Genomic DNA, 25,376 nt, shown 5'->3' with positions numbered 1-25,376 from the left:
TACTTTTGAGCTCTGGCACAGTTTCCTGGCAAACATTTTCTCCTTCCTCTTTAGCTGACCCAAACATACACAAATCCCAGCGTCGGTTATACATTGACAATTCTTGGATCTTGTTTTCCACTTCATGGATTTTTAGCTCTATTTTGTCCACCCTGTTGATTGTTTCTGCCATTTTTCCGCCTGTAGACCATCAGCTCTTTCATTTATTGCATTTTTATATTTTCATAAGCATTTTTCTGCACTTGCTGGGGGTCTTTGTTGGAATTTTGTTTGTGGCAGTAGATTTGCATTTGTTGTTGAGAGCCATGAAATTTTCGGTTCAGATTCAGAATATCGAAGATTACACTTTTTTTGTTAAAGTAAGCTTAAAACAGATCTAAAAATCATCTTGAGTAGGAGAGTCTGTATAAACTTGTGTAAATAAACTTTAAGCTGCTGTTTTCCTAAATAAATGTAAAGGAGGTTTTGCCCATTATCCGGTTACACTGCCATCTTGCTGGAGGACCTGGCATACATCCCCTGGGCCAAATACATCCCAGGCACATTGCACTTCCTGTTTGCATCACCCACCCACCATCCCGTCATGAGATCTGCAGTGCCAAAACTCAAAACATATTCTTTCCAAATGGAAATCACAAGAAGAACAGGAGTGACAAAATCCATGAAATTCTGTATTATGTCATTTTACATATTCAATGCATTTCATTCCAATTCTTACACTCATCTATCCATTCATATACAGTTGTTTGTGGTTATGTCTTAAAAACCTGTGAACATTCAGAAAAAAGAACAATTACATTTTTTCACAAAAGATGACCTGGAAAATGTGTTTATCATTGACATGCTATATGATGGTATTTCTGAACAGGCCAACATATTCTTTAAAGAAATAAAGGATAATGTATAATATACAGAGCTAAGAAATGTTCATGTAACAATTATGCCATATGCCTGCAAATAAAGGCCTAGGCGAGAAAACTAAGCAAAAACAGTCAAGGGTTCAGATGGTTAAAAGGGGAGACTTGTTTCTCTTTCTTCCCACATTAAAATAGTAATAATTAAAGCGGCATTAATTAATATTTTTATACTAACAACAAATCAAAGACTGCTTAATGTGAAAGGTTACTTATAAGAATGAACCCAGAGAGAATTATCACCAACACTACAGTTCCCCTCAAAGCTTTTTAGCCTCTTTCTGCTCTTGGTTTCAGTATTCAGGCCCATAAACACAACTCTCAAGAACCTCATTTGCTGCAACAGCAGGTAGCTGTTTTCAGTGAATAACTCAACACCAAACAGCAGACAGAGAGTTAGTGACTAGCTGGTGAACATAGTGGACTATTTAGCAGTTAATCTGTTCATCAGGACACAAGCAGGACTGTGTCCTAGCAATGAATGCTGACGTTGCTTTGTGTCTCTGGTTGTCAATAGGCAACTTGCCAACATGTTAACCATATACAACTTTATAAGGTGATAATATGTTACTGTTGTGGTCCTCAGCTTGTCTTGCTGCCCACCAGTGGCCAAAAAAACAATTAATGCAGCTTTAATGATATCAGTTTCAGTCATGCTGTTTCTTCCCACAGACTTTACATGTTTTTGGCATAAAAATTGGCATTGAATATGTAGACAAAGTGCTGAGTGTTTAAAACATTTGGATCAGTATGGCCTTCAAATTCCACGTCATCTATATTATAGATATTACAGCTAAACAGTTTTTATTCTAGTATTATTTGTGTGTTTTTTTAAGTGTGTTTTCAAGCCTGGTGTCCGGCAGCTGTCAGTGACTCCCTACAGGCAGGCGTGGCAGGCAGATATAGGCCTGAGCAAACAGATTAATGTTCAGGGGGTTACCATCCAGACGGATGTCCTCCAAGTTATGCCGAATAAACTTGCGGTCATGGTGGTTACAGAAGGTGTCCTCATGCAGAGACTGGATGTTATTGTTCTGATTTGAGGGGCACAAGGAAGTTGCTGTTAATGTTTTTACATTTAAAGTGTTAGCCATTGGACATTTTACTGTTGACTCTGCATTTGCCACTATTTCATCATTTCATTCATCACTGTTGTAACCTCACACTATCCTACTAATTGCTTTTCAAAACAGGTTTTTGAGGAAATGATTTTGCTGTCTGGATTATGTTTATTATGATTATGCATTTTACCATATTTTATCTTAATGCAGAGAAAACAGAACATTTCCCTTCAGAGACATTAAAGAAGAGACAATAGATGTCTGTGCTCCTACCTGCAGGTGTAACACTCTCAGGCTCAGTGGCAATGGTGTAGGAATGTAATCCAGGTTATTATTGGACAGATAGAGGAATTCTAGTTGGCTCATATCCTGCACAGAGAAGAAAGGAAAGGGAAACAGTCACATAACAAAAAAGTAATACATGAAAATATCCATAAGAGGGAGCACAACACCCACTGACTGTCAACTTTCTACATCTTGAACAATTTATTGTCTTTACATTTTCTTCACATTTTCAATGTTTTCCATCATGTAATCAGTGGTCTGCATCATGCCCCTTTGGATCAACTGTAGTTGATCCAGAGGGGCATTTTATGCTCTAACTATCCAAGGATAAAAGCTGTTTTCTGCAAGAAGAATAAAAGGAGGAGACTGTTCCTGCAGGATAACAGATAATTCCCTTCCTCCCCTGCTTTTCCCAAACCTCCAGACGATTTAGATATAGATGAAGACATAACATTATACAATTGTTTTCACCAGTGGTGGAAGAAGTATTCAGATCCTTTACTTAAGTAAAAGTACCAATACAGCAGTGTAAAAATACTCCATTACAGTCCTGCATGAAAAATCCTACAAAAGTACAAGTAAAATCCTACTTGAGTAAAAGTACATTACACAGTATTAGCAGCAAAACGTACTTGAAGTATTACAGTAAAAGCAGTGGTTTGGTTCCTCTGACTGATATATTATTATATATGACATCATTAGATTATTAATACTGAAGCATCAATGTGTAACCAGCATGTTACTGTTGTAGCTGCTGCTAAGTCCCTCCAAAGGGTCACCAGATAAATTTGAGGTGTCGAAAGACGATTAATGGGAGAGGAAAGAAGAAACAACAAAGTTCTGATACACAAATCTGTTTTCAGTTTTCAAACTTTTCCTCAAATCTTTGATTTCCGGTGAAATACCGGATCATTTGAACATTTATTGAAATTAAACCATGTGAAAAGTTTAGAGGGAAAAATCACTATTTGGTGGAGCTGTAAACAACTCAGACATCTGAAATGTGACCGCGACTACACGCTGCTTTTTGTACGATGTCAAAAGCCTAAAAGGTTGGAAACCACTGCTTAATTTTTAACGATGTGTTGTATTTTAAAAGCTTGTTATATTATGTGTCAAATTTTCATCTGAAAAGTAACTAGAGCTGTCAAATAAATGTAGTGGAGTAGAAAGTACAATATTTATTTAATTATAATGGAAATACTCAAGTAAAGTACAAGTACTTCAAATTTTTACTTAAGTACAGTACTTTAGAAAATGTACTTAGTTACTGTCCACACTGGTTTTCACAGGTGGTAGTGGTACTTCCTTTGACAGATAAACAGATCTGTGTAAAATGGGTTGAGTGACAGTTTTTTTTTTTTTAAAAAAAGATTAAAATAGGATTTTTAAAAGTCTAAGCATATAAGCAGGGGGTCTACCTTGAATACCTCTGTGTGCATCCCCTGGCTGATCAGCCTGTTGTTGCGTAGATCAATGCGCTTCATGGTGATTGGCAGCTCAGGAATCATCTGCAGGTTGTTATCAGCCAACAATAACTGCTGGAGGTGCAGCAGAGAGCGAAACGCGTCCTCATCCATCTCTGAGATCTGGTTCCCAGTTAGATCAATGGACTGCAGCTTATCTGTGAAACAAACAAAAACATAGTCTATATCTGCCATTATTTGAATATTAGTTTTTATTTGAGACTTTACAGTAGACCTCAGTCTCCAAACTGATTCCTCACTGAGGTTGATGAAGTCTGTGTTCTTGAGGTGTCGGATCTTGTTGAAACGTCCATAAAAATGGGTGGTGTCTTTGGGCAGGGGTGGGATCTGATCCAGTCCGGCGTCGTCACAATACACACTCCCTCCGATACATACACACAGCAGGCAGGTAGGCATTCCTGCACATAGACAGAAGACAGCTGTACCACATATGCACACAGCCACACAAAATTTTAAAGGGTAACTACATACTAAATCATCTTTTAATGCACACTGTATGTAGGTCTATGTTGGCACATGATGTTAATTAGGGTTGGGTATCGTTTGAATTTAACGATTCCAATTCTGCTTATCGATTCCGGTTCTTATCAATTCCCAGCTTTAATTCCAATATAGTCAAAAAAGAGGTCAAATGTTTAGATAACAAAAATATCTTAATTCATCTTTATTCTTTTAAAGGTCCAGTGTGTAGTATTTAGTAACATCTAAAAGAGCAGACTTGATAAAAATTGAATAGATTATTTATAAGTATATTTTAATTGGTGTCTAATCAGCTGAAAATAATAATTGTTGTGTTTTTGTTACCTTGGAAATAAGCCCTTTATATCTACATGGGAGCGGGTCCCCCTCAACAGTAGCCGCCATGTTGCATCGTCATGTTTCTACAGTAGCGCAGAACGGACAAACCTAACACTGGCTCCAGTGAGGACCTTACGCATTTTAGATTCAGTGGGCGACTACTGGAAATGCACTGGTATTAAAACGAAGAAGAAGAACGGACCAATTATTTTGTATTGTGAGAAGTTTTTGAAACCAAAATCTGATAAATGGAGGATCATACTTATTTAGAAAATCACAGGAGCGTGAATTGTCGTCGTCAAAGAAATAAAAACACGTAGAAGCTAAACGAAATCGGGACAAGCAACGGCATAAAACGAGGATAAACCCAGATGAAAATCCCTGATGAGAGAAATGTTTGCAGACGACTAACGCCAAAGTTTCCTGTTTACTGCTGGACAGGTAAGAGTGTAATGTATATTTATTTTGCCCCGCTGGTAATGGTTCAAAACCTAGATGATGTACAATGTTTATTAGCAGTACATTTGTTTCCCTGAAAAGAAACGCTGCCACGTAACGTTAAATATTAGCATACTTTAGCCTCAGTTTGTGCCTCTCACTGAGCTGGTGGTCTGACAAGAGACAACAGGGAGGAAACGTGCTAATAACCCAATGACACATTGATTGATAACTAAGATATTTAGCTCTGGTGATGTGCCAAAGACAGTAAGTGAGAGTAATGAGTTAGTGTGAAAGATAAACTGAGGAGAAGTCTGCTCATCACCAAATTAATACATCCTGTGAATATTTTTCACAGCGCTCCATGATTTCATTATTTGCTCCTAATTTGTCATTTAGGAGCACATGTACACACTGGGGCAAGGGAGGTTAGCTTATAGCCCAACACAAGTAACATTTTCCCCGTTTCAATGGTGAAAAACATGTAATTGCTAACATAGTTTTAATTTTACATGTATCAGTCAGAAGTAGAATTTTTCTGTTATTTATTTTGGTATGTTTATCCAGGCCAGCCAAGAATCCCAGCATCTTAGGACGTAACATAATGTATTACAAGGGTTTGTGACTGTGTCATAAAGCACTTATTTTTTTGATGTTGCTGTTGTTTCTCCAGCTATGAGAGAGGTCCTGTAGCATTGATGCATGGTATTGCCTTTATCTTCATCCTGAAGTGATGTAAAGTGGGTATTTCACCATGTGCCATTGATGGCTGGGAGTATGTAGGTTTTCATTACAACCAAAGACAACAAAAGTTGATTTCACTGAATAGCTACTTGTCTCTGACTGAAAGTGTGTTAATCAATTCAATAATCTGATCTAGTCTGTTGTTGGGATGAAAATCTGCATGGAATAAGGTTGAACAGTTTTTTTTTGAACAGTCATTTGTGCTGTTTTATTTTTCTCAGGCACTGTGGGTCGGCATTATTCACCATGTCTGTGACATTCGCACTCGCCATATCAGAAGTATTGCAGACCAAGTCAGGAGAGGTAAGTGATACACATTTGTTTGCCTATGTAGCATATTAACTTACCCTGTAAGTCCTACTCTTGGTTAAATAGCACTAGTTCCACATGTACAACTGCATAAAATGTATGAAATAGTAAATTAACTTGTTGTGTAATGGTACTGTCTTCCACAGAAGCAGTTTTCCCTGCAGCTGCTGCTCTACACACAGCTCCTGGAGCAGATGAGCGACAGTAGTGACAGTGAATCATGGGTGTTGTTCCTGCCATGAGAGCATCTTCATCCAGAGCAGTAAATTGAATACCTTTGGTGTGGTATTGGTCTGACCCTTGTCAGCTATTATATATGCAGCAATTTGACTGCTGGAAGGTGATCGGATAAGTTTAATCACACTGCTTTTAGTGTTCAGACTAATGATTTGATAGATTATTCTGTCTTTATCAGAGTCAACTCTGAAGAACACAGAATAAGCTGTCAAAATGTTTGTTTGAAAAGTAAAAGCTGCATGTTTATGTTATCCTTTTATTGTCCAGATTGAAAAGGATGCCCAAAAATGTTTCTGTTAAATAAAAGATATTTTTATTACAAATTTTATTATTCTTAGTGTTGTTTTTTATATTTTTATTTTGTGGTTCAAACTAGTGAATTACAGTTTACATAACCTGAAGTGGCAATGAAAATGAATCCATAACATGTTCTACAATGCCCTGTTCTGAGGATCAGTGGTATTCCAACTTCACTACTGTCTTCTGTTGCTTTATAATATATAAATAATGAAAATATAAATTAATGGTGGAAGTGTGAATGACAATATACTGACACTGCAGGGAAGTACTGTCATTGTATAAGTATATATTAATATGTTTATCATTGCAATTATCACAGCACATCTGATGAATATCTTTTATTGGTAAACTTGCACATTTAAGTTGAACAAATGTGAATATATAAACAAAGAGTTTAATAATTATCCAGAATATATATAAATATAGAAAATGTATAGAACAAGCGTAAAATAAATAAAGTATCAGAAATGTAACAAATAAATATTTGATGATTCGATGCCTTGATGATGAACAGGCAGGTGTGTGAGTACCTGAGATGCTGTGTAGACGTTCCAGAGGACCTGGAGGGAAACTCAGAGGCCAGGTGTGAAACCAGTGTGATATCTTTGGAGGACCAGGGAACTTGTCCCTGATCCTCCAAACACAGCAACTGTGAAGTGCAGTATTAGGCTCACACAATCTGCAGGGTTCTGGCCACAGCATTTCCTCTCCCTGGCCGTAGGCATGTCTGTACAGTTACTACAAGTACACCATGGTCCCCCTGGTCCCACTCCAGCAAAAGGTGGGACAACATGCCTGCACTGATGCATCATCAAGGCATCAAAAACAAGCCCTGGCTGCCTCTGAAGCAGTTCGCTAGTGAGCTGCCTGTGCTCCTCCAAGGTCATCTCTTCAAGAAGTCTCTGAAAAAATAAAACACAGATAAGGCTTTATAGGTTATAAGTTTCATATGTTGGAAATATGGTAATGGTAGTGCAGAATATGGATTGTAGGCTGTGCAGTGTTCCCAAACATGTCTACAACAGTAACATGATTTTTTAAAAAAGTCAAAACATTGCTGCTCAATACTGTTCCTATATAGTATTTATATCATCATTCAATAGTGTTGCTGATGTTTTCAGTAGCCTCTTTTATACAGAGAACCTGCAATATAGCCACAAAGAGGATCCAAGGGGAGGACATTTCTCTTCGTTTGATAACATTAAAAGTAAAGTTAGAATTTTCTGTCGGCTTCCTGACTCATTTTAAAAAGACGAGCGAGAGAGAGAGCAGCTGTGGTTGAGTGAGCTGGAGGGTGATCGGTGGTAGTGAGGAAGCCGGTGAATCAGATCAATAAACATTATTTTCTTATTGTTTCACAGCGGTTAGCTTCTAAAGCAAAAACACACCCACACACCCCCTCAACCCTGCAGCTGTACGCTGCCCCACCAGATTTGGTCTGAATACGGGCTAAACAGAACAGTGAGGAGGATTACCGGTGCAGTATTCCCGCCTTGAACGGGCTGTGTAAAAGGGGCTACTGACTCATGTTACACTGATAATACATCAAACTATACAGACTACTGTAATGTAAAGCACAGAGCTGCTATGTAAATACCACTTTGTGTTATACTGGCATTTTTAATATCACGCAGAACAGGTAGGAATATAATAAAATAATTGTATAAATAACGTCACAAACCTCAGTTGCTTCGGTCCCTTTGGAGGGTTTCCAGCCTCTTCCCCTGCTTCTGCGGTGCCGGTGTTTGCTCTCCTCCCTCGCCTGGCCCTGCCTGCAGCAGAACCGCTAACTTGCCCTCTTCCTCACCCTCTTCCTCTCCCTTTAACCTCCAGTACTTGACTCTGCAAATGGATAATAAAATATGTAACGTTATCCTGCCAATGCTATCTCGCTATCAATAATCCCTAACGTTAGAATAAAATAATATAAGTTCTGTGTAGCATGACATTGCTAATGTTAGCTTGTATTACCAAAACAATAAAACACTCATAATTGCTATCTTACGTGTGAGCTATAACCTATAGTATTATAGACTAAATAACTAAATACATATTCACCTCATTGCTTGACTTGTTAGAAATGCTTGGAGCTGTCGTGGACAATGACATCTTCAGCAAATAGCTTCTTGTCTTTGAAGATCACCGTAGCTTCTGGAACCTCTCCAAAGTCTTAGGAAGGATAGGGGTGAGCGGCGGAGTGCTTCAATCTAGAACCTCACCGTTAGAGGCTGCTAAATACCACACATATTACACACTGGACCTTTAAGCATTTATGTCTGTGCATGAAGTATAATTCATTTGCAGTTTTTCACTTTGTATTCAGGGTATTTCCTAAGTTCATTGTCTTAAGACGTGCAATGCAATTCAGCGCGCTGGAGCGTCCGCTGGTTCCATTATTCAACTTGTAGAAAAAAAATTGAAACAGGAGCTCGAAACAGAGACAGATCACATTCAAAGTAAAAGTTACACGTTTTGAAGCGTGTTGGCTGCAGAGGTCAATTTAACGACAGCTAAACTAAATAAAAAAAAAGAAATAGCCTAAATAATTAATGTAATTCATACTTCTTTTACACACTTTGGAGATAAAATTATGTAAAAGGAAGCAGAGGTGGCGGAACCAGCCCAGGGGTTTTCAATGTAAATGCAGCAAACACCCAACTCCTATTTCCCCTTCACATGAACTGATAATCCAAGAGGTTCACATACCTTTGCCACGCGCAAATATGTAACATTGGATCATATTCCTCAATAAATAAACGAACAAGTGTAAGGTTTTTTCTCATTTGTTTTAATTGATGTCCCTTTATCTAGCTTTAGGACTTGCATGGAAATGTGATCATGCTTTAGCTCATGTTTATGCAGAAATAGGGAAAATTCTAAAAGGTTCACAAACTATCAAGCAGCACTGTATATACTGTCAAGAGAATTATTGCAATTTCGAAGCCTTCCTAATGGAGAATGAGTAGCATTTTAGAGAACAAATTTAACAGACATCACACATTATTTAATGTCATAGATCATATAGCAGGCCTCAAGTGTTGCAAACATCCCTCATTTTCTAATGAATTCTTTCTCATCACCCCTGCTCTACAGAGGATCAACATGAACAGGCTAAGTATAATTCAACTGGCCTAATGCTTCCCACATTTATGTAAAACTTTAAACCAGTCAAACATTGTTTAAACTCACAATAGTGGAAGGTCACAATGTTTTCAGTGATACATTGTACTGTATAGCATGTTGGATTTTTGTGACTCAGTGAAGTGTTGAAACAATTCAGTATAAATGTGTACATCATACATACAGTAGTGATACCATCATACAGTTTTGATGGGGATTTGTCCCCTGTACATTGAAACATTGATAAATATACTAACCTTACCGACTTGCACCAAGACACTCAGCTGGTTGCATCTCTGCAGTGAAATGGGATCAGGGTAATTGCCTCTCTCCTCATTCAACATACTAGACTCTCCGGGTCACACTGGACAGGTTGTGTAACTAACACATTGTTCAAATTCAAGTTTCTTAGCATCTTATCACCTATTGTTATACATTTGAAATACTTTAAATCTTCTGGTAATTTACATGGAGTTGTATTTATATACAACTCATGTCTGATAACACCTAAACAATGTGATGACATTTTACGTGATACAAGGAATTCTGAAAGCAGTCCAACAACCTCACTATGACTACTGAAAATTGCAGACGTAGATGTGGTTTTCATATTGTGAGTGTAGCCATGTTTTTTGTGTAGTGTTCAGGGGACTCGCCTCAAACTGAAACATTAGAATGTAAATTGAGAACTTCATTTCCTTCACAAGACAGTTTCAGGTTGCCATAATGTTTTACTGAGCTAATTAAGTGAGAATTCCAAGTAACAATCAATTATTTGTGTACTAACTGCAAATGTATTGCAATTAATTACCACCCATGATTAATAACAATACACATCCTTTATTTGATTTTAAAGCAGAAAAAACATCATTCAACACATTATTTCTTTGAGTTAGTGGGTATTTATAACTCCCTCCACTTACTTAAGACATTCAACATTTTAATAGGTTTTTAACAGTGGCAGAAAGGGGGCACAATACACAAGCAAGATTAACTTTATTTCATGAATTGTTGCGTTTTTTTTTTTTTTTGTTTGTTTTACTTACAGAATTAGACTGTGTTGCCAACACCATCAGTGATGAATACAAATCCAACAAAACAATACCACAATGATTTATGATGAAGAATTCAATTTATGGGACCTGTATAAGCCACTGTACATGTTTCATGTGTCTACTGTACAAAAATTAACCATCTCCTCTAATCATCCACATTAAAATGTATTAAAGACACTCAGGACTCAAAGTGTCTTGGATTTTTTATTTCTTGTTTACAGTTGTTTGTACTGATATCATCTTGTCAGTTATATGCATCCTAAATGCATCTATCCATCTATGCATTCTTTCTAACAGAAGAATTAGGACAGACTGTGTATGTAATCACTGATTAATCCAAATTCTAAATTAAAGCTGCAAGCAGCGTTGAATGGTAAGTCTGACCACTTTGAAACCTGTACCAATGGATTTGCAATGTAATTTCCTACAAAAAAATGTGATTTTTAATGTAGTATTTGGCCAAAGTCATGGGATTTATGAGGATATTTCACAAGAAGAGTGACATTCTCCTCTCCAACTGAGAGGGAGAGAGAGAGAATAGGAGGGGGGTGGGTGGGTGTGGGGGTTGAATGGAGCTCAGTGAGTGAGAGTGACAGTTTAGTGATAAAGTGCTGCAGAAAAATAAAATCAAAACTAAAATTTGTAGCTCTGTACTGCAGTTTTTCCTTTATTATGGCCCGAGCACCTAGCGGTTTGCTCACACCCTCCATTCAAATATATGAGTATTTTTCTGTGTCCAGCTGCAGTTACTTATTGTCTCTCCACACCTGACAGTACACATTTCAATCAAACTTTGACCAGGTCATGTGGGTTAAAAGTCTTTACTTTTCTAAAAATAAACTTGATGAAAATCAGGAAATCAATTTGTTTTACACACAAACTCATCAACAGTTTTCTGTTTACTAATTGAAATTCAAGTGAATGGGCCCAAAACTTGCATAATTTTGATGCCACAGGTGTGAGCAAGACAGACATGTCTCACCCTGCAGAAAATTCTCATCCTCACACCGTTGAGATTTGATGCTTCGTCTTGACAGAAGAGGTTGTGATAACTTTATTGTACATGCTCCAGTCTGCACCAAACGTTACATGTTTGAAAAGAGTCTGTCCTGAACAAACTGGCTGAATAACACCCCCTAAAAAATTTTAGCGAAGCAGTCCCAGCAGCAGGCAAAACAGTGGACAAAGGAAGTGATGTTTATCTCCTTCTTGCACTGTCTGAAAACAGCCTGGGTCTGAAGACATCTACATGCCCGTGACAGAAGCCCTTCGACTGCGCCGCGGCCCGACGTGCGCGGAGGCACGAGGGCCCATTCAACGCTGCTTGCAGCTTTAATTTATTATTAACTTTTCGATAATTGTAAAGACCCAGCACCATGTGTGTCTTAGTCCTTTGCACTGAAAAACTGGTAGGTACTGTTAGAGACACAGAAAGCAGACATGAAACCCCAGCAAAAGCATTCAGGGTGAGCGACACTCCATCCACTGGCTGTCTTCCCTGGTGTCTCACAAGGTCTCTACTCTGGTCCTCTGGAAATTCTGTAATAAAAGAAAAAAGGTTTGAAAGTTTAAAACAGGTGTCTTCAATAAATTAAGTAAATTCAGTGAGAATCTGTTTACTTAAACTTTTACTACATATATCTCCATGCCACTGAGTGCTGGTACATTTTACCAGCCAGTGACAGGTGAACAATGTGAAGGAAGCCAGTGTGGTGGTGTGAGCGAGTAGACCTGAAAAACATTAAGGCAAAAATTCCCTGAAAAGGTTCCAACATATTGTCTACTCCAGTAGAGCCACATACGTAATGTTAAGTTGTGCACCACAAATCTTTAATAAGGAAACTGTAATATGACTGCTAAAACTGCTCAAGAAAGACACATATTTGATAGCTCTCTTGTAATTTATCTGTACTTCAGCACATTGGCTATTTAGAACATTTCTTTACTTTGTAGTCTGCATGCACAAACACATTGCTGGTACTGTACACATCTGTGAGCTTAATAAATGAAAAATGCATGTCAAAACACCCCTAATCCTTACATATGTGACTGAAGAGAGTTCAGTTAACTTACTTCTCCCATAAATATAGATATTTCACACAGACTTAGATGAACAAATAATCTAAACGATGTGCAAAACAGCTGATAATAAGAAAGGAGTAACATTAGCATACAACAGCTGTTTGTTAGCTACAACAGGTAGCTAGTTTACTTAAAAATCAATTAGCATTGCTAGCATTGGTAATCTTCTGAATTTAACAGTTAGCTACGCTGGTGGATGAGTAAACAATTTAAACAGTGTTTGGTTGGAGAGGTTAACTTGATAAAGTCATGCACACAACATGATCACAAACACATTAAGTAGGACTCACCGGTACTTAATGTTAATGTCTGCAGCGGCTTAGTGCATCTGTGTAACACATGCTGCATGTACCTCATGCAGAAATCCCCGGGTTGGTTCTGCCGCCTCTGCTTCCTTTTACATAGTTTCATCTCCAAAGTGTGCAAAAGAAGTTATGAATTATGTTCATTATTTAGGCTATTTGTGTATTTATTAAGTTGAGCTCTCCTTAAATTGACCGCTGCAGCCAACACACATGCAACTTTTACTTTGAAGGCGAGCTGTCTCTGTTTCCAGCTCTCAACTTACGGTTTCAATTTTCTTTCTACAAGTTGGATAATGGAACAAGCAGACAGTCTGCATTGCACATCTTAAAACAATGAAATTAGGAAATACCCCCCAAAATCGGATTTTTCATTATACATTGTGAACTGCAAATGAACTATACTTCACTATACTTCATATACTTCGGACGGTTTACTTGCATTAGCGTGAGTTGTAGTGAGCTGCTAGCGCTGGCTGATGACACACTCGGGCTAGGCTGTATGACATCAAACACTGAACATTCTTTTAGATCGACGCCATGCTGCCTTGAATGTTTGGTCAAATTTGATGTGCAACCTGACTTACAGCTAATTAGCTTCCCATGTGCATTGCACTTTGCCTTGTTGTTTTCTTTAATGAAGTGAAGCAACCCTTTTGAGCATTTACAGTGGACAATCTTTCACTGCTGTTGTGACATTAACCATGCATGATCATGGTTTAAGGCACTTCTGCATTGGCTTCACTTGACAGACCACGAGCTATCTGCTTGCTGACAGGATTTTAGGGTAATACCCCCTCCGGCCACAATGTAATTGCAATGGCAGAGTGGCACTGTCTGTATTTCTGCTCAATAAGTCCACCAGAAGTGAAGCAACTGCAGAGGAAACTGACTGACTGCAGTGAGCTATCTTTCTTGTAGCTTGGCACCGCATATATTTGAGTTGTGTGTGTGGCAATTTATGTTTGTCATGTCTTAATTCAAGGCTCCCTTGTCATGTTGCTTGTTTGGAAATGCTTTTAAGTTAAATAGTGTAATAGTGTAGTGTGTTACCAGTAAACTTGTACTGCTTCTAAAAGATCATTTATGATTTCTCATAAACAGACACTAACTCATTCTGCCAACATTTAAAATATTTCTGTATTAATTTTACCTCCATGTAAAGTGAATAAATGCAATGTTTCCCAGATAATGCTCATTTGCCTTAACAACACATTTCACACATTTTTATTATGGCTGATTTGTTAAATCTGAGTTTTACTGATTGAAATATGACGCCGAATTTAGCAGAGGACCTCTAATATATAAAAAGTATTTTTTTCAGGTAATTAACATTGTCAGTGTCTGATATCCAATACTAATGCACTGCCATTACTTTTGTTTTTTATAATGTGACAACAGTGTGTTTAAGATCTGGTTAGGTTTAGGCACTTAACCACTTGGTTAGGGTTAGGGAAAGATCATGTTTTTGGGTTAAAAAGATCACAAGATATTAAGAGCAAAATACTCTAGGGAGCAGCCTCCGAGACCTACAGGATGGACACAAAGCTTTGGCACCACACTAACAGCTGTTGTGTTCAATGTTGCTGTCGACATGAACGCAAAAGAGACACAGGGGGTTTTCTGTGAATGATAGCTACACATCCAGAGCATTTTGGAGTTGGTTTATCATTGAATATTGACGGAACAAATTAAATCAAATGTATCAATGTATCAATGTATTCACCTTCAATTTAGTCCATTATAGTTAGGTTATAGAGAAAAACTCTATAAATATAGTAATTTTCATTTGGAAGGTGGGGAGCTTGGGAAGCGATAAATGCATATTTGTGTAAATATAAGAACCCGTTTTCTTATGTGTGATCACTATATTCCTTTAAAATGGAGTGAGTGCCTTTTAGAAAAAGAGTATAAGCAACCCCTGCAGTATAAACAATTTTTAAAAAAATGAACCAAATTAAATTAGTAAACTTGACTTTTGGTTCTCCATATTTTAAATATTTGGAGCTCCTAAATGTAGAACAAGAGTCACAGCCCCTACTACCTTAAAGGTCCAGTGTGTAATATGTGTGGTATTTAGCGGCCTCTAACGGTGAGTTTCTAGACTGAAGCACTCTGCCGCTTTGGAGAGGTTCCAGAAGCTACAGTGGCCTTCAAAGACAAGAGGCTATTTGTTGAAGATGTCGTCGTCCACGAGCATGTCTAACAAGTCAAGCGATGAGGTGAATATGTATTTAGTTATTTAGTCTATAATATTATAGGTTATAGCTCACAAGTAAGATAGCAATTATGAGTGTTTTATTGTTTTGGTAATACAAGCTAACATTAGCAATGTCATGCTAAACAAAACTTACGTTATTTTATTCTGACATTAGGCATTATTGATAGCGAGATAGCGTTGGCAGGATAACGTTACATGTTCATTTTTGATGCCTTGATGATGCATCAGTGCAGGCATGGTGTCCCACCGTTTGCTGGAGTGCCAGGGGTACTATGGTGTACTTGTCGTAACTGTACAGACATGCCTACGGACCGGAAGAGGAAATGCTGTGGCCAGGACCCTGCAGATTGTGTGAGTTTGCACTTCTCCCAGTACTGTCTTGAACATGCTTTTTATGCATTCACAGGCGGTACTGGGAGGACATTATGGCATTAAGCCAAACCAGGAAGCCTGGGGATGACAACCGGGAGTACCGTTATGCTGCTTATAGACATTTCATCTATTGACAGCATCGACTTGTCATCCCCAGTTGCTGTGTTTGGAGGATCCGGGACAAGTTCCCATGGTCCAATGCCACATGGTGAATTACCCCTGACCTATTACACAGTCACCTCAGGATGAAGATAAAGGCAAAACCATGCATCGATGCTGCGGGACCTCTCTCATAGCTGGAGAAACAATAGCAACCTCAAAAAACAAGTGCTTTATGACACAATCACAAACCTTTGTAATACATTATGTTACATCCTAAGATGCTGGTATCCTTGGCTGGCCTGGATAAACATACCAAAATAAATAACAGAAAAATTCTACTTCTGACTGATACATGTAAAATTAAAACTCTGGTAGAAATTACATGTTTTTCAACATTGAAACGGGGAAAATGTTACTTGTGTTGGACTATAAGCTAACCTCCCTTGCCCCAGTGTGTACATGTGCTCCTAAATGACAAATTAGGAGCAAACAATGAAATCATGGAGCACTGTGAAAAATATTCACAGGATGTATTAACTTGGTGATGAGCAGACTTCTCAGTTTATCTTTCACACTAACTCATTACTCTCACTTACTGTCTTTAGCACAATATCTTAGTTATCAGTCAATGTGTTGTCTTACTGCCACAGAAAATGAATAAATCGTTGGGTTATTAGCACAACGTTTCCTCCCTGTTGTCTCTTGTCAGACCACCAGCTCAGTGAGAGGCACAAACTGAGGCTAAACTGTGCTAATGTTTAACGTTACGTGGCGGTGTTTCTTTTCAGGAAAACTAATGTACTGCTAATAAACATTGTACATCATCTAGGTTTTGAACCATTACCAGCTGGGCAAAATAAATATACATTACACTCTTACCTGTCCAGCAGTAAACAGGAAACTTCCGCGTTAGTCTGCAAATATTTATCTCATCAGGGATTTCCATCTGGGTTTATCCTCGTTTTATGCCGTTGCTTGTCCCGATTTCGTTTAGCTTCTTCGTGTTTTTATTTCTTTGACGACGACAATTCACGCTCCTGTGATTTTCTAAATAATTATGATCCTCCATTTATCAGATTTTGGTTTCAAAAACGTCTCACAATACAAAATGTTTAGTCCGTTCTTCTTCTTGGTTTTAATACCGGTGCATTTCCGGTAGTCGCCCACTGAATCTAAAACACGTAAGGCTCTCACTGGAGCCAGTGTTAGGTTTGTCCGTTCTGCGCTACTGTAGAAACATGACGATGCAACATGGCGGCCACCGTTGAGGGGGACCCGCTCCCATGTAGATATAAAGAGCTTATTTCTAAGGTAACAAAAACACAACAATTATTATTTTCAGCTGATTAGACACTAATTAAAATATACTTATAAATAATCTATTCAATTTTTACCAAGTCTGTTCTCTTAGATGTTACTAAATACTACACACTGGACCTTTAAATGGCTGATTTACATTTGTATAGCAGCATTATCATGTCCATGTGAAAGCCAACTTCACTGTGGTAGTGGGGGTTGTGGGGGGCTGTGGTAATAACCCCTCATTGTAGGGCAGTTGGTTATAGTAAAGATGTACAACTGAAGGTATTTATGAGAAGGTAGCATGACACATATTTGAGAAATATGTGAAACACTTAAGGATTCAAGTAATTAACTGTAGTAAGTAGAATCAGAAATACTTAATTGATCCTGAGGTGAAATCAGGTTATGTTTCAGTTGCTTACATTCTAGAAGAGAAAGCACAGAGAAATTATTATAGATAACTTGGACGTTAAGCTACTTCAAATAAAAATATCCTAACAACTCTGATGGAGCTCAGTATTTATCCCTAAGTCTGATTTATTACAAACAATTCCACTGTATAAAGCTGAAATTTGTGTGTCACAGCTGACCTGTGACAACAGGTTGTGCGTAACGGTCATGCATAATGACAGCTGTTTTGGCTGTTGGAGAACCTCACCGGTGCAACACAATCGGTGAAACAGCACTTTTTATTTCTGGTTTGTTTCATTGACAGCTGTACAGACTGGTGGACCAGGCATCATGTTGATATGAAGACAGCTTGTTCAGGACGTGTCTTCACCCATTTATGGCTCATTGTGGGTGTACCAATGAGACTTGTGTGTGTAGTTCCACAATGACTGAGATATATAAAACAACCATGCATACGCACAGCTTTATGAATCTGATGAAAAGAATGCATCTGAATATTTCTGGCTTTGTGTGTACACACAGTTGAAGTCATGAATAGACACAGAGTTTTATGCATCTGGCCCCTGGGTGTTAAATTTCTGTTTCATATATTCTAAATTGTGTTGATGGATGGTTGGTTTAAATATCATAACATTATGAAATTAACACTGTGTAATATAAGTATACTGTACAGGCCCAGCAAAAAATATAACAGTGCTGTGACTAATTCGCAAAAAGTTTCACAGCGTTTCTCTGTTCCCCCGTCGTATCTGCTTGCCAAGCATGGTCTCCATTTTGTATTGACTACCCTCCAGAGAGACAGGCAGACACTGCATTTGGACTACTCACATATGGCACCTGGTGGTTGTTGGTGCACACTGCAGCTACTCCTGGATGAATTATTTCACCCCCATTCACTGCTGCCATGGCAGTGCCGCTGTTATCTCGCCAGTTGAGAAAAGAAATATCTGTAACTGTGCTATATTCAGAGCTTAACAAAATATTCAGGGCTGATGACGGTAACATTAATCACGATAAACAGCAGAGCTATAGCCACATACTGACACTCCCGCGTGACACACTACATAGCCATGAGACCACACCCCCTACAGTCATTGCCCTCCGCTCCTCTGTTGCATTTGTTGTATATATTGGAATGGAGGGAACAGTGTAGAGCCTTTAACATTAAAGATTGTCAAACATTTGTGTACATAAATAAGGACCCAGTCCTTGCTTTGACATACCCAGTCCAGTCTCAGGGCCAAACAGACCTGGTCCCTTGAAGTCCAGGGTGACAGGAGCTGGAGGCAGGGTGGGCTGGCTGGGCAGGGTCACCTCCTCCTCGTGGTGTTCAGGCGGAGGAGTGTCTGGAGCTACAGTGCCCACTTCAATCTGTCATTTGGATTATATAGACATTTTTACCATACCATCCAGACATCCAGACACAAAAAAAATTTAAAAAGTAAATCAATTAGTTAAAAATCCTTAAAATGGCTTCTCCTCCTTCTCTCTCATTGAAAAATCCAGAATCTATAAATATGCAAATATTTTTTTATTTCAGATGTTTAATTACTAAACATGAGCTCTTCTGCTTCATTGAAAAGTCCAAATCCAAAGTCCAAAAGATTCAAGACTCCAACAACTCCAACTCCTCTGTAAGTTGCATACTGGATAATGATTGGGTTCAAACTAGTTGTGATTACAAATCCTGCTTGTAGGTACACATCTTAACTGAAATTTAAGGTGAGCACAAAAACTTTCCTCCTTCAGCAGCTGAATGTGAAAACAGACTCTACACATACATCATTCTGCACAGAAAACAGAACACCACAGTGAAGCAACAATAGGAAAAACATAACAAATGGTTAGTAGGCTCAGTCAGTTTGTAGATGTAGTTTCTTTTTCTACATAAAACTTTTTGATAACCTGGTTAAGTGCTGCTGTGGGAGGGGGTATTCATTTTTTCTGTGTTATGAACACATTCCAGGCCTTTAGGATGCGTGAAAAATCACGAAACTTTGTTGTTGGTCGGATTAGTAAATATTTCAATTAGTAGTGGGCTTGGGCGTGACTTTTCAGCTCTAAAGTGCCCCCTAATTGTTTTTAGCATTTATGAGGTGCTAGGGATGCTCAAAAAGTCATGAAACTTTGCACATGCATCAGAATTGGCGTAACTTTCATCTGATATAGGTCTTGGGCATGGATGTGGCAAAAGGGCAGGAAATTTCATAATCAAAGCCCCCACTTTTATATTTGACTAGATGTATGAAATTTAGTAGGCAGATGTAACATCTACAGATTTTTTTTTAAAAAGCCTCTTGGAGCCATATACTATCTCCAACAGGAAGTCAACCGTTTTTAATCAAATTTTAATTTTTTTTGGCAAAGTGAAGCCACTGACAGACATTGTACTTTAACGAGCTCCTCCTAGAGATTTAACATGATTGACCTCAAAGTTAGTAAGTGATATCTAAAGACCTTTGTGATGCTAACTTGTGAAGGTTTTTAATTTTCATGAAACGCCCTTGCTGTGGTGTGCCGATAAATTTTGCCCAAAACGCGTTTGGGGCATTAAACAGGAAGTTGTTTTAACTCCACTTTTCATTGTCCAAGCCGCCCCAAATTTCTCATGTTTGATAAGAGTCCAGGCCTGAACACATCTACATGTCAATATTGAGTTATAGTCATATTGCCACCTACTGACAACAGGAAGGTAGCCTTATGTGACAAACATCATCAGATTTACATAAAAATTTACATGGTGTGGTGTATAAGTGATACAAAGCAACATGATGTATGCTGATCCTGCTCTCCAGAGATGTTCCGCTAAATCCTGGACCAGTGACCCCTGAAACACTGCAGAACTTCAATGCTGATTTGTGCCCAAGTGTGTCTGGGACTCCTCTGGTGCCAGTGACAAATGAGAGGCAAATTTCTTAGCCAGGCTTCTCCCTTAACAGACTAAGCTTTTTTAACACAAGGCATTACGTCTCACTGAATAACTTTTCGCTACTGGGCTGTGAAAACCTTGATATGTCCATTCGGTGGACATTTTAACATCAGAAACATTACTACAAAGAGCAATCAACTAACTCATCTTGTGTCTGACTCAAATCTGGCCTTTCTCTGGCTGTCTGAAACATGGTTGAAACAAACAACTCCTGTGAGTGTGTTCACGGTGCCCGGATACCAATGTTTCAGAAGAAACAAACCTGATGGAAGAGGAGGAGGGGTGCTTTTTAATGTGAGTCAACATCAAATGTGAACGTGTGATTTACAATGCAGGTAACACGTTAGAATATGTTGAGATGAAAAAAAATGTTATCCCAACAAATGTCTTTTAACATCATAGGTGTCTATAGGCCTCCTTCTGCAGATGACACTTTCTATGATCAACTCACAGAAGCCTTGAAAGAGTGCAATCTCAACAAAGAATTATTACTTATGGGTGATTTTAATGTGAACTGGAAGGATAAAACTAAGAGGAAAAAACTAAAAATGATCACAGAGAAATTTCAATTAAAACAACTAGTAAAAGGCCCAACTGGGATTGCAAAATGCTCCAGTACACGAATTAATCTGATATTTACTAACAAACCAGAAAGAATAACTAAAAGTTATAATTCAATCACTGGCTTATCAGATCATAACCTAACCCTATGTGCGAGAAAATTGACTAAAAGAAGGCAACTACGACAATGATCCTCCAATGCATACCCAGAGATAAGCAAGAAGAATTTATCAATGAAATTGAACAGCTTGAACTGGGATGATGTACTGTCCTCTGATGATCAGGACTATGGCTGTGATACTTTTACTCACAGAATCAATTCTGTGAGGGAAAATTTCATGTAAGGATACAGATAAAATCTAAAAAACAATTTACTGTGGTTTAATGAGAATTTGTGAAAACTAATGAAATCTAAAGATGCTGCACTAAGGAAGGCAATTAAAACTAGAAGAGACACTGACATGCTGATTTATAAAGGTTTGAGGAACAAAGTTATCCAAGAGCTAAGAGAAGCTAAATCTCGTTTTTATATCAATATTTTGAATGAGGCAAAAAGCAACAGTAAATTGATCTGGAAAAACATCAATAATGTCACAAGGAGGAACCCAAAATTTTTAGGATATTTTAAACTCAAAGTACAGGGAAAGTTAACTGAAGATCATCTTACTGTTGCTTCTGTCTTTAATATTTTTTTTCTTGAGTCTGTATATGAGTTAGGGAAAAAAATTACGAAAAGGAAACTGGATATTGTTCCTGTAGCATCTATATGCTACAGGCCAGGTTTTTGAGCTGGTAGAGACTAATGAGTTACAAGTAAACAAAATCATCAACTCCTTAAAAAGTTCCAAAAGTAGAGATGCTTTTCAATTTGACACAATGTTTGTCAAATCACACAAAGATGTTTTAACTCCCCCTATTGCTCATTTAATTAACTTGTCTTTTAAACACAGCTCCTTTCCTGATGACTGGAAATGTGCCATTGTCACACCTATTTTTAAATCTGTAGACTGCCTGAAGCCAGTAACTACAGACCAATAAGTATACTGCCAGTACTCTCAAAGGTTGCTGAGAAAGTTGTCATTAAACAACTGACAACATTTCTTAATACAAGCAATTTTGTATGCAAGCAATTTTGTATGCAATTTTGCTTTAGAGCAAATCATTCCACCAAAACTGCTACCTTGCACTTAATAGAGCACATTAAATCAAGACTTGACAAAGGAGCAGTAGTTGGTGCTGTATTTTTAGATCTGTGTAAAGCATTTGACACAGTCAATCATGATGTTTAATATCGAAACTCTCTAAATTTAACTTCTCATCTAGAGCACTGGCATGGATGTCTTCATATTTATCTAATAGGATACAATGTGTTAAAGTTGGTGACACACTGTCCAGTAACATGAAGTGCACAATGGGTGTTCCACAAGGGTCAGTGTTAGGTCCCCTGTTATTTAACCTATATATTAATGATCTCCATCAACAGTGTCATGATGTAGAACTACAAATGTATGCAGATGACACCGTTGTGTCATGCAAAAACAGCTGAGTTAGCTGCTGCTAAGCTAACAATTGCATTGGAAAGGAGTCCTCATACAAACAAACTCCAAAAACTCCGGACAAAAAGCCAATGCATTTCCATCACTGTAGGGTACTGGAGAAATAACAATTTACCGAGCTTTGAGAATTTTAGGTTATTCTCAAATTTGTGCCTAGTTTATAAGATTTTAAATGGTTTGGCACCTCCTCCACTATGTGACTTTGTGTACACTCGCTCAGTAAGTTCTATTAGATCCTCCAGAATAATTTTGTATGGTGTGTTCTGTGTGTTTTTTGCTTTGTACTGTTTGTTGTTGTGCTGTTGTATGTTTTGATTGTGGGGGACTGCGGATGTAAATTAACTTTGAAATAACTCCAGTGCATTGCATATTTTATGTTAAAAACTGTACGATGTTCCAATAAATAAATACAATCAATAATTATTGGTCTCAACCCAACAGGTCAAAGCAGATGACCCCTTGCCGCCCACCAAGAGCTGGGTTCTGCTTGAGCTTTCTTCCTGTTAAAAGGGAGTTTTTCCTTGCTGCTGTCACCAAGTGCTTGCTCAAGGGGAAATTGTTGGGTCTCTGTAAATTAAACGTCTATGGTACAGTCCAGACCTGCTCTATGTGAAAGGTGTCCTGAGATGTCTTTTGTTGTGATTTGGAGTTATATAAATAAAACTGAACTGAATTGAAATTGGTGTTCTCTAGCGCCACATAGTGGACACAGGAAGTGATAGTTATTTCCTACATAAAATGTCCAATATTCATGAAAATGTGTATTGGTGTCATTTGCCCTCTGGCAAATGTATTTCTGCATTAATATTTCACTTATGGAGTATTGCCTATGTGCAACAGGAAGTAAGGCCTAAATGACACATCGTTCATCAAATGTGTAAACAGTTTCTAATAATTCATCTCCAGAACCACATACTGCACAAAGAAAACAATATTTTACCCATTCACAGTGTCTGACAATCCTGACAATTCAGAGCTGTGTCAACAGACCTCTAATAATGATACCACGGTGTCCTCTCCCTCCGACGTGTACAAGATGCAAGGGCCCGTTCATCGCTGCTTGCAGCTTTAATTATAATTGTGATTCTAGTACGGCATTGCATTTTTGAGGGGCTTAGGATGCTCAAAAACTCACAGAAATTGGCATACACATCAGAACTGGTGAAAACTGCAAAGTTCTGTAGTGGGCCATATTGGAACAAAGTTTCTTTGATGTGCATGAAATTTGGTGGGTTCATTGCACTCATCATTATCAACATAATACCATAGACTGTATAAAAATATGGACGGAGTTACCGTGACGTCACCTGTTGGTTTCTGAAGAGCACTTTTGAAGCTCAAAGCAAGCCGCTCTGGCCATCGCCATCTTGGCAGTGCGTGACACTGCCTAACTGTCAGCCAATCAAAAATGGGCAAAGAGGCAGGCCGAATGGTTGAAATGGTTGAAACAAGTCACCTAGCGGCTGGCGGACCTGTCACTCAAAGTAGCCATGTCCTTCATTATGCATAACTTTACAGCTTAATAAAATTTAAACAGGTGAGTTATAAAAAAAATTCACCCCCCGTACAGTTGTCATGAAAGGGGAAATTAGCTCTAGAGACCAAAACCGTTTTTTGTTTCAGGCTGTAAACATGTTTATTTCTGCTGTAAAGTTGGGCATTTTAACATGGGAGTCTATGGGGAATGACTCGCTTTTGGAGCCAGCTTCAAGTGGCCATTCAAGGAACTGCAGTTTTTGGCACTTCTGCATTGGCTTCATTTTCGGCTCGGGTGTGGCCATCAGGCTCCATAGCGCCCTCAAATGCATGGCCAGGTTGGGATTAAGTTGCTTGGAGGTTAATGAAATTTGGTGGGTTCATTGCTCTCATCATTCTGGTCATGAAACCTATTTTTTTTCAAATTTTTTCGCTGGACAATAAGTCAGCCATTTTGAATTTTGTGTGTCAATTTTCATTGTACGAACACATGTTTGAGGCCTTTAGGATGCCTTAAAACTCACAAAAGTTTGCACCTTTGTTTGAAGTAGCGAGTATTGCAGTTAGTATCGCAATTGGGTTTGGGCGTGGCTTGTTGGCTCTATAGTGCCCCCTAATTACTTTTAGCATTTTTGAGATGATGGGGTGGTTGAAAACTCATGAAACTTTGCACATGCATCAGAAGTGGAGTAACTTGATATCTGATATGGGTCTTAGATTTGGGTGTGGAAAATTTCAAATTCAAAGCCACCTTCAAATTTGACATAGATGTAAGAAATTTGGTAGGCAGATGTAAGACTTTAAAAAACTCCTCTAAACCTAAAGCCAACAGGAAGTCCACCATTGTGGATCTACTTTGCATTTTTTACGTAAAGTGAAGCCATTGATAGGCGTTGTACTTTAACAAACTTCTCCTAGAGATTTAACCCAAACGACTTCAAATTTGGTAGGTGACATCTAAAGATCTTTGCAATGTTAAATTGCAAAGCTTTTAATTTTCATGGAGTGCCCTTGGCATGGCGTGCCAACGAATTTTGCCCAAAACATGTTTAATTGCATTAAACAGGCAAATGTTGTAACTCCACTCTGCTTTGTCCAATCAGCCCCAGTTTTCTCATGTTTGATAAGAGTCCAGGCTTGAATACATTTACATGCTCATATTGAGTCACAGTCATAGTGCCACTTAATGGCAATAGGAAGTCAGCCTTATATAACAAATGTCATCCGATTGACATGAAATTTACATGGTGTGGTCCACACATGATGTACAGCAACATGTCGTATATTTAGTGGGTGTTCTCTAGCACCACATAG

General features: G+C 38.3%; 1 protein-coding gene and 1 long non-coding RNA gene across 3 annotated transcripts in view; both read right to left on the bottom strand.

Annotated features, from left to right (window-relative positions):
- Positions 1–658: 658 nt before the first annotated feature.
- optc (opticin) overlaps positions 659–25,376 on the bottom strand; it is a 47,520-nt gene continuing 22,802 nt past the window's right edge. Inside the window, exons 3-7 of one of the 2 annotated variants that reach the window (XM_044349475.1) lie at positions 18,764–18,911; positions 3,987–4,145; positions 3,682–3,884; positions 2,249–2,344; positions 659–1,948 (exon numbers count right to left, since the gene is read on the bottom strand). In XM_044349475.1, the coding sequence (XP_044205410.1) occupies positions 1,781–1,948; positions 2,249–2,344; positions 3,682–3,884; positions 3,987–4,145; positions 18,764–18,911 (774 nt within the window). In that variant the 3' untranslated portion in view covers positions 659–1,780. The remainder of the gene's footprint in view (positions 1,949–2,248; positions 2,345–3,681; positions 3,885–3,986; positions 4,146–18,763; positions 18,912–25,376) is intronic. The other variant, XM_044349476.1, reaches the window with a different exon arrangement.
- Positions 7,017–9,236, bottom strand: LOC122981000. The gene is made up of 3 exons (XR_006403137.1): positions 8,632–9,236; positions 8,255–8,415; positions 7,017–7,475 (listed from the first exon to the last, which is right to left on the bottom strand). It is a non-coding gene; the product is annotated as an uncharacterized LOC122981000 (long non-coding RNA).

Source organism: Thunnus albacares, chromosome 4, assembly GCF_914725855.1.
Source record: "Thunnus albacares chromosome 4, fThuAlb1.1, whole genome shotgun sequence".
NCBI classification, from domain to species: Eukaryota; Metazoa; Chordata; class Actinopteri; order Scombriformes; family Scombridae; genus Thunnus; species Thunnus albacares.
Note: the sequence above shows the minus strand (reverse complement) of the source record. Positions and strands in the feature narration are given on the sequence as shown.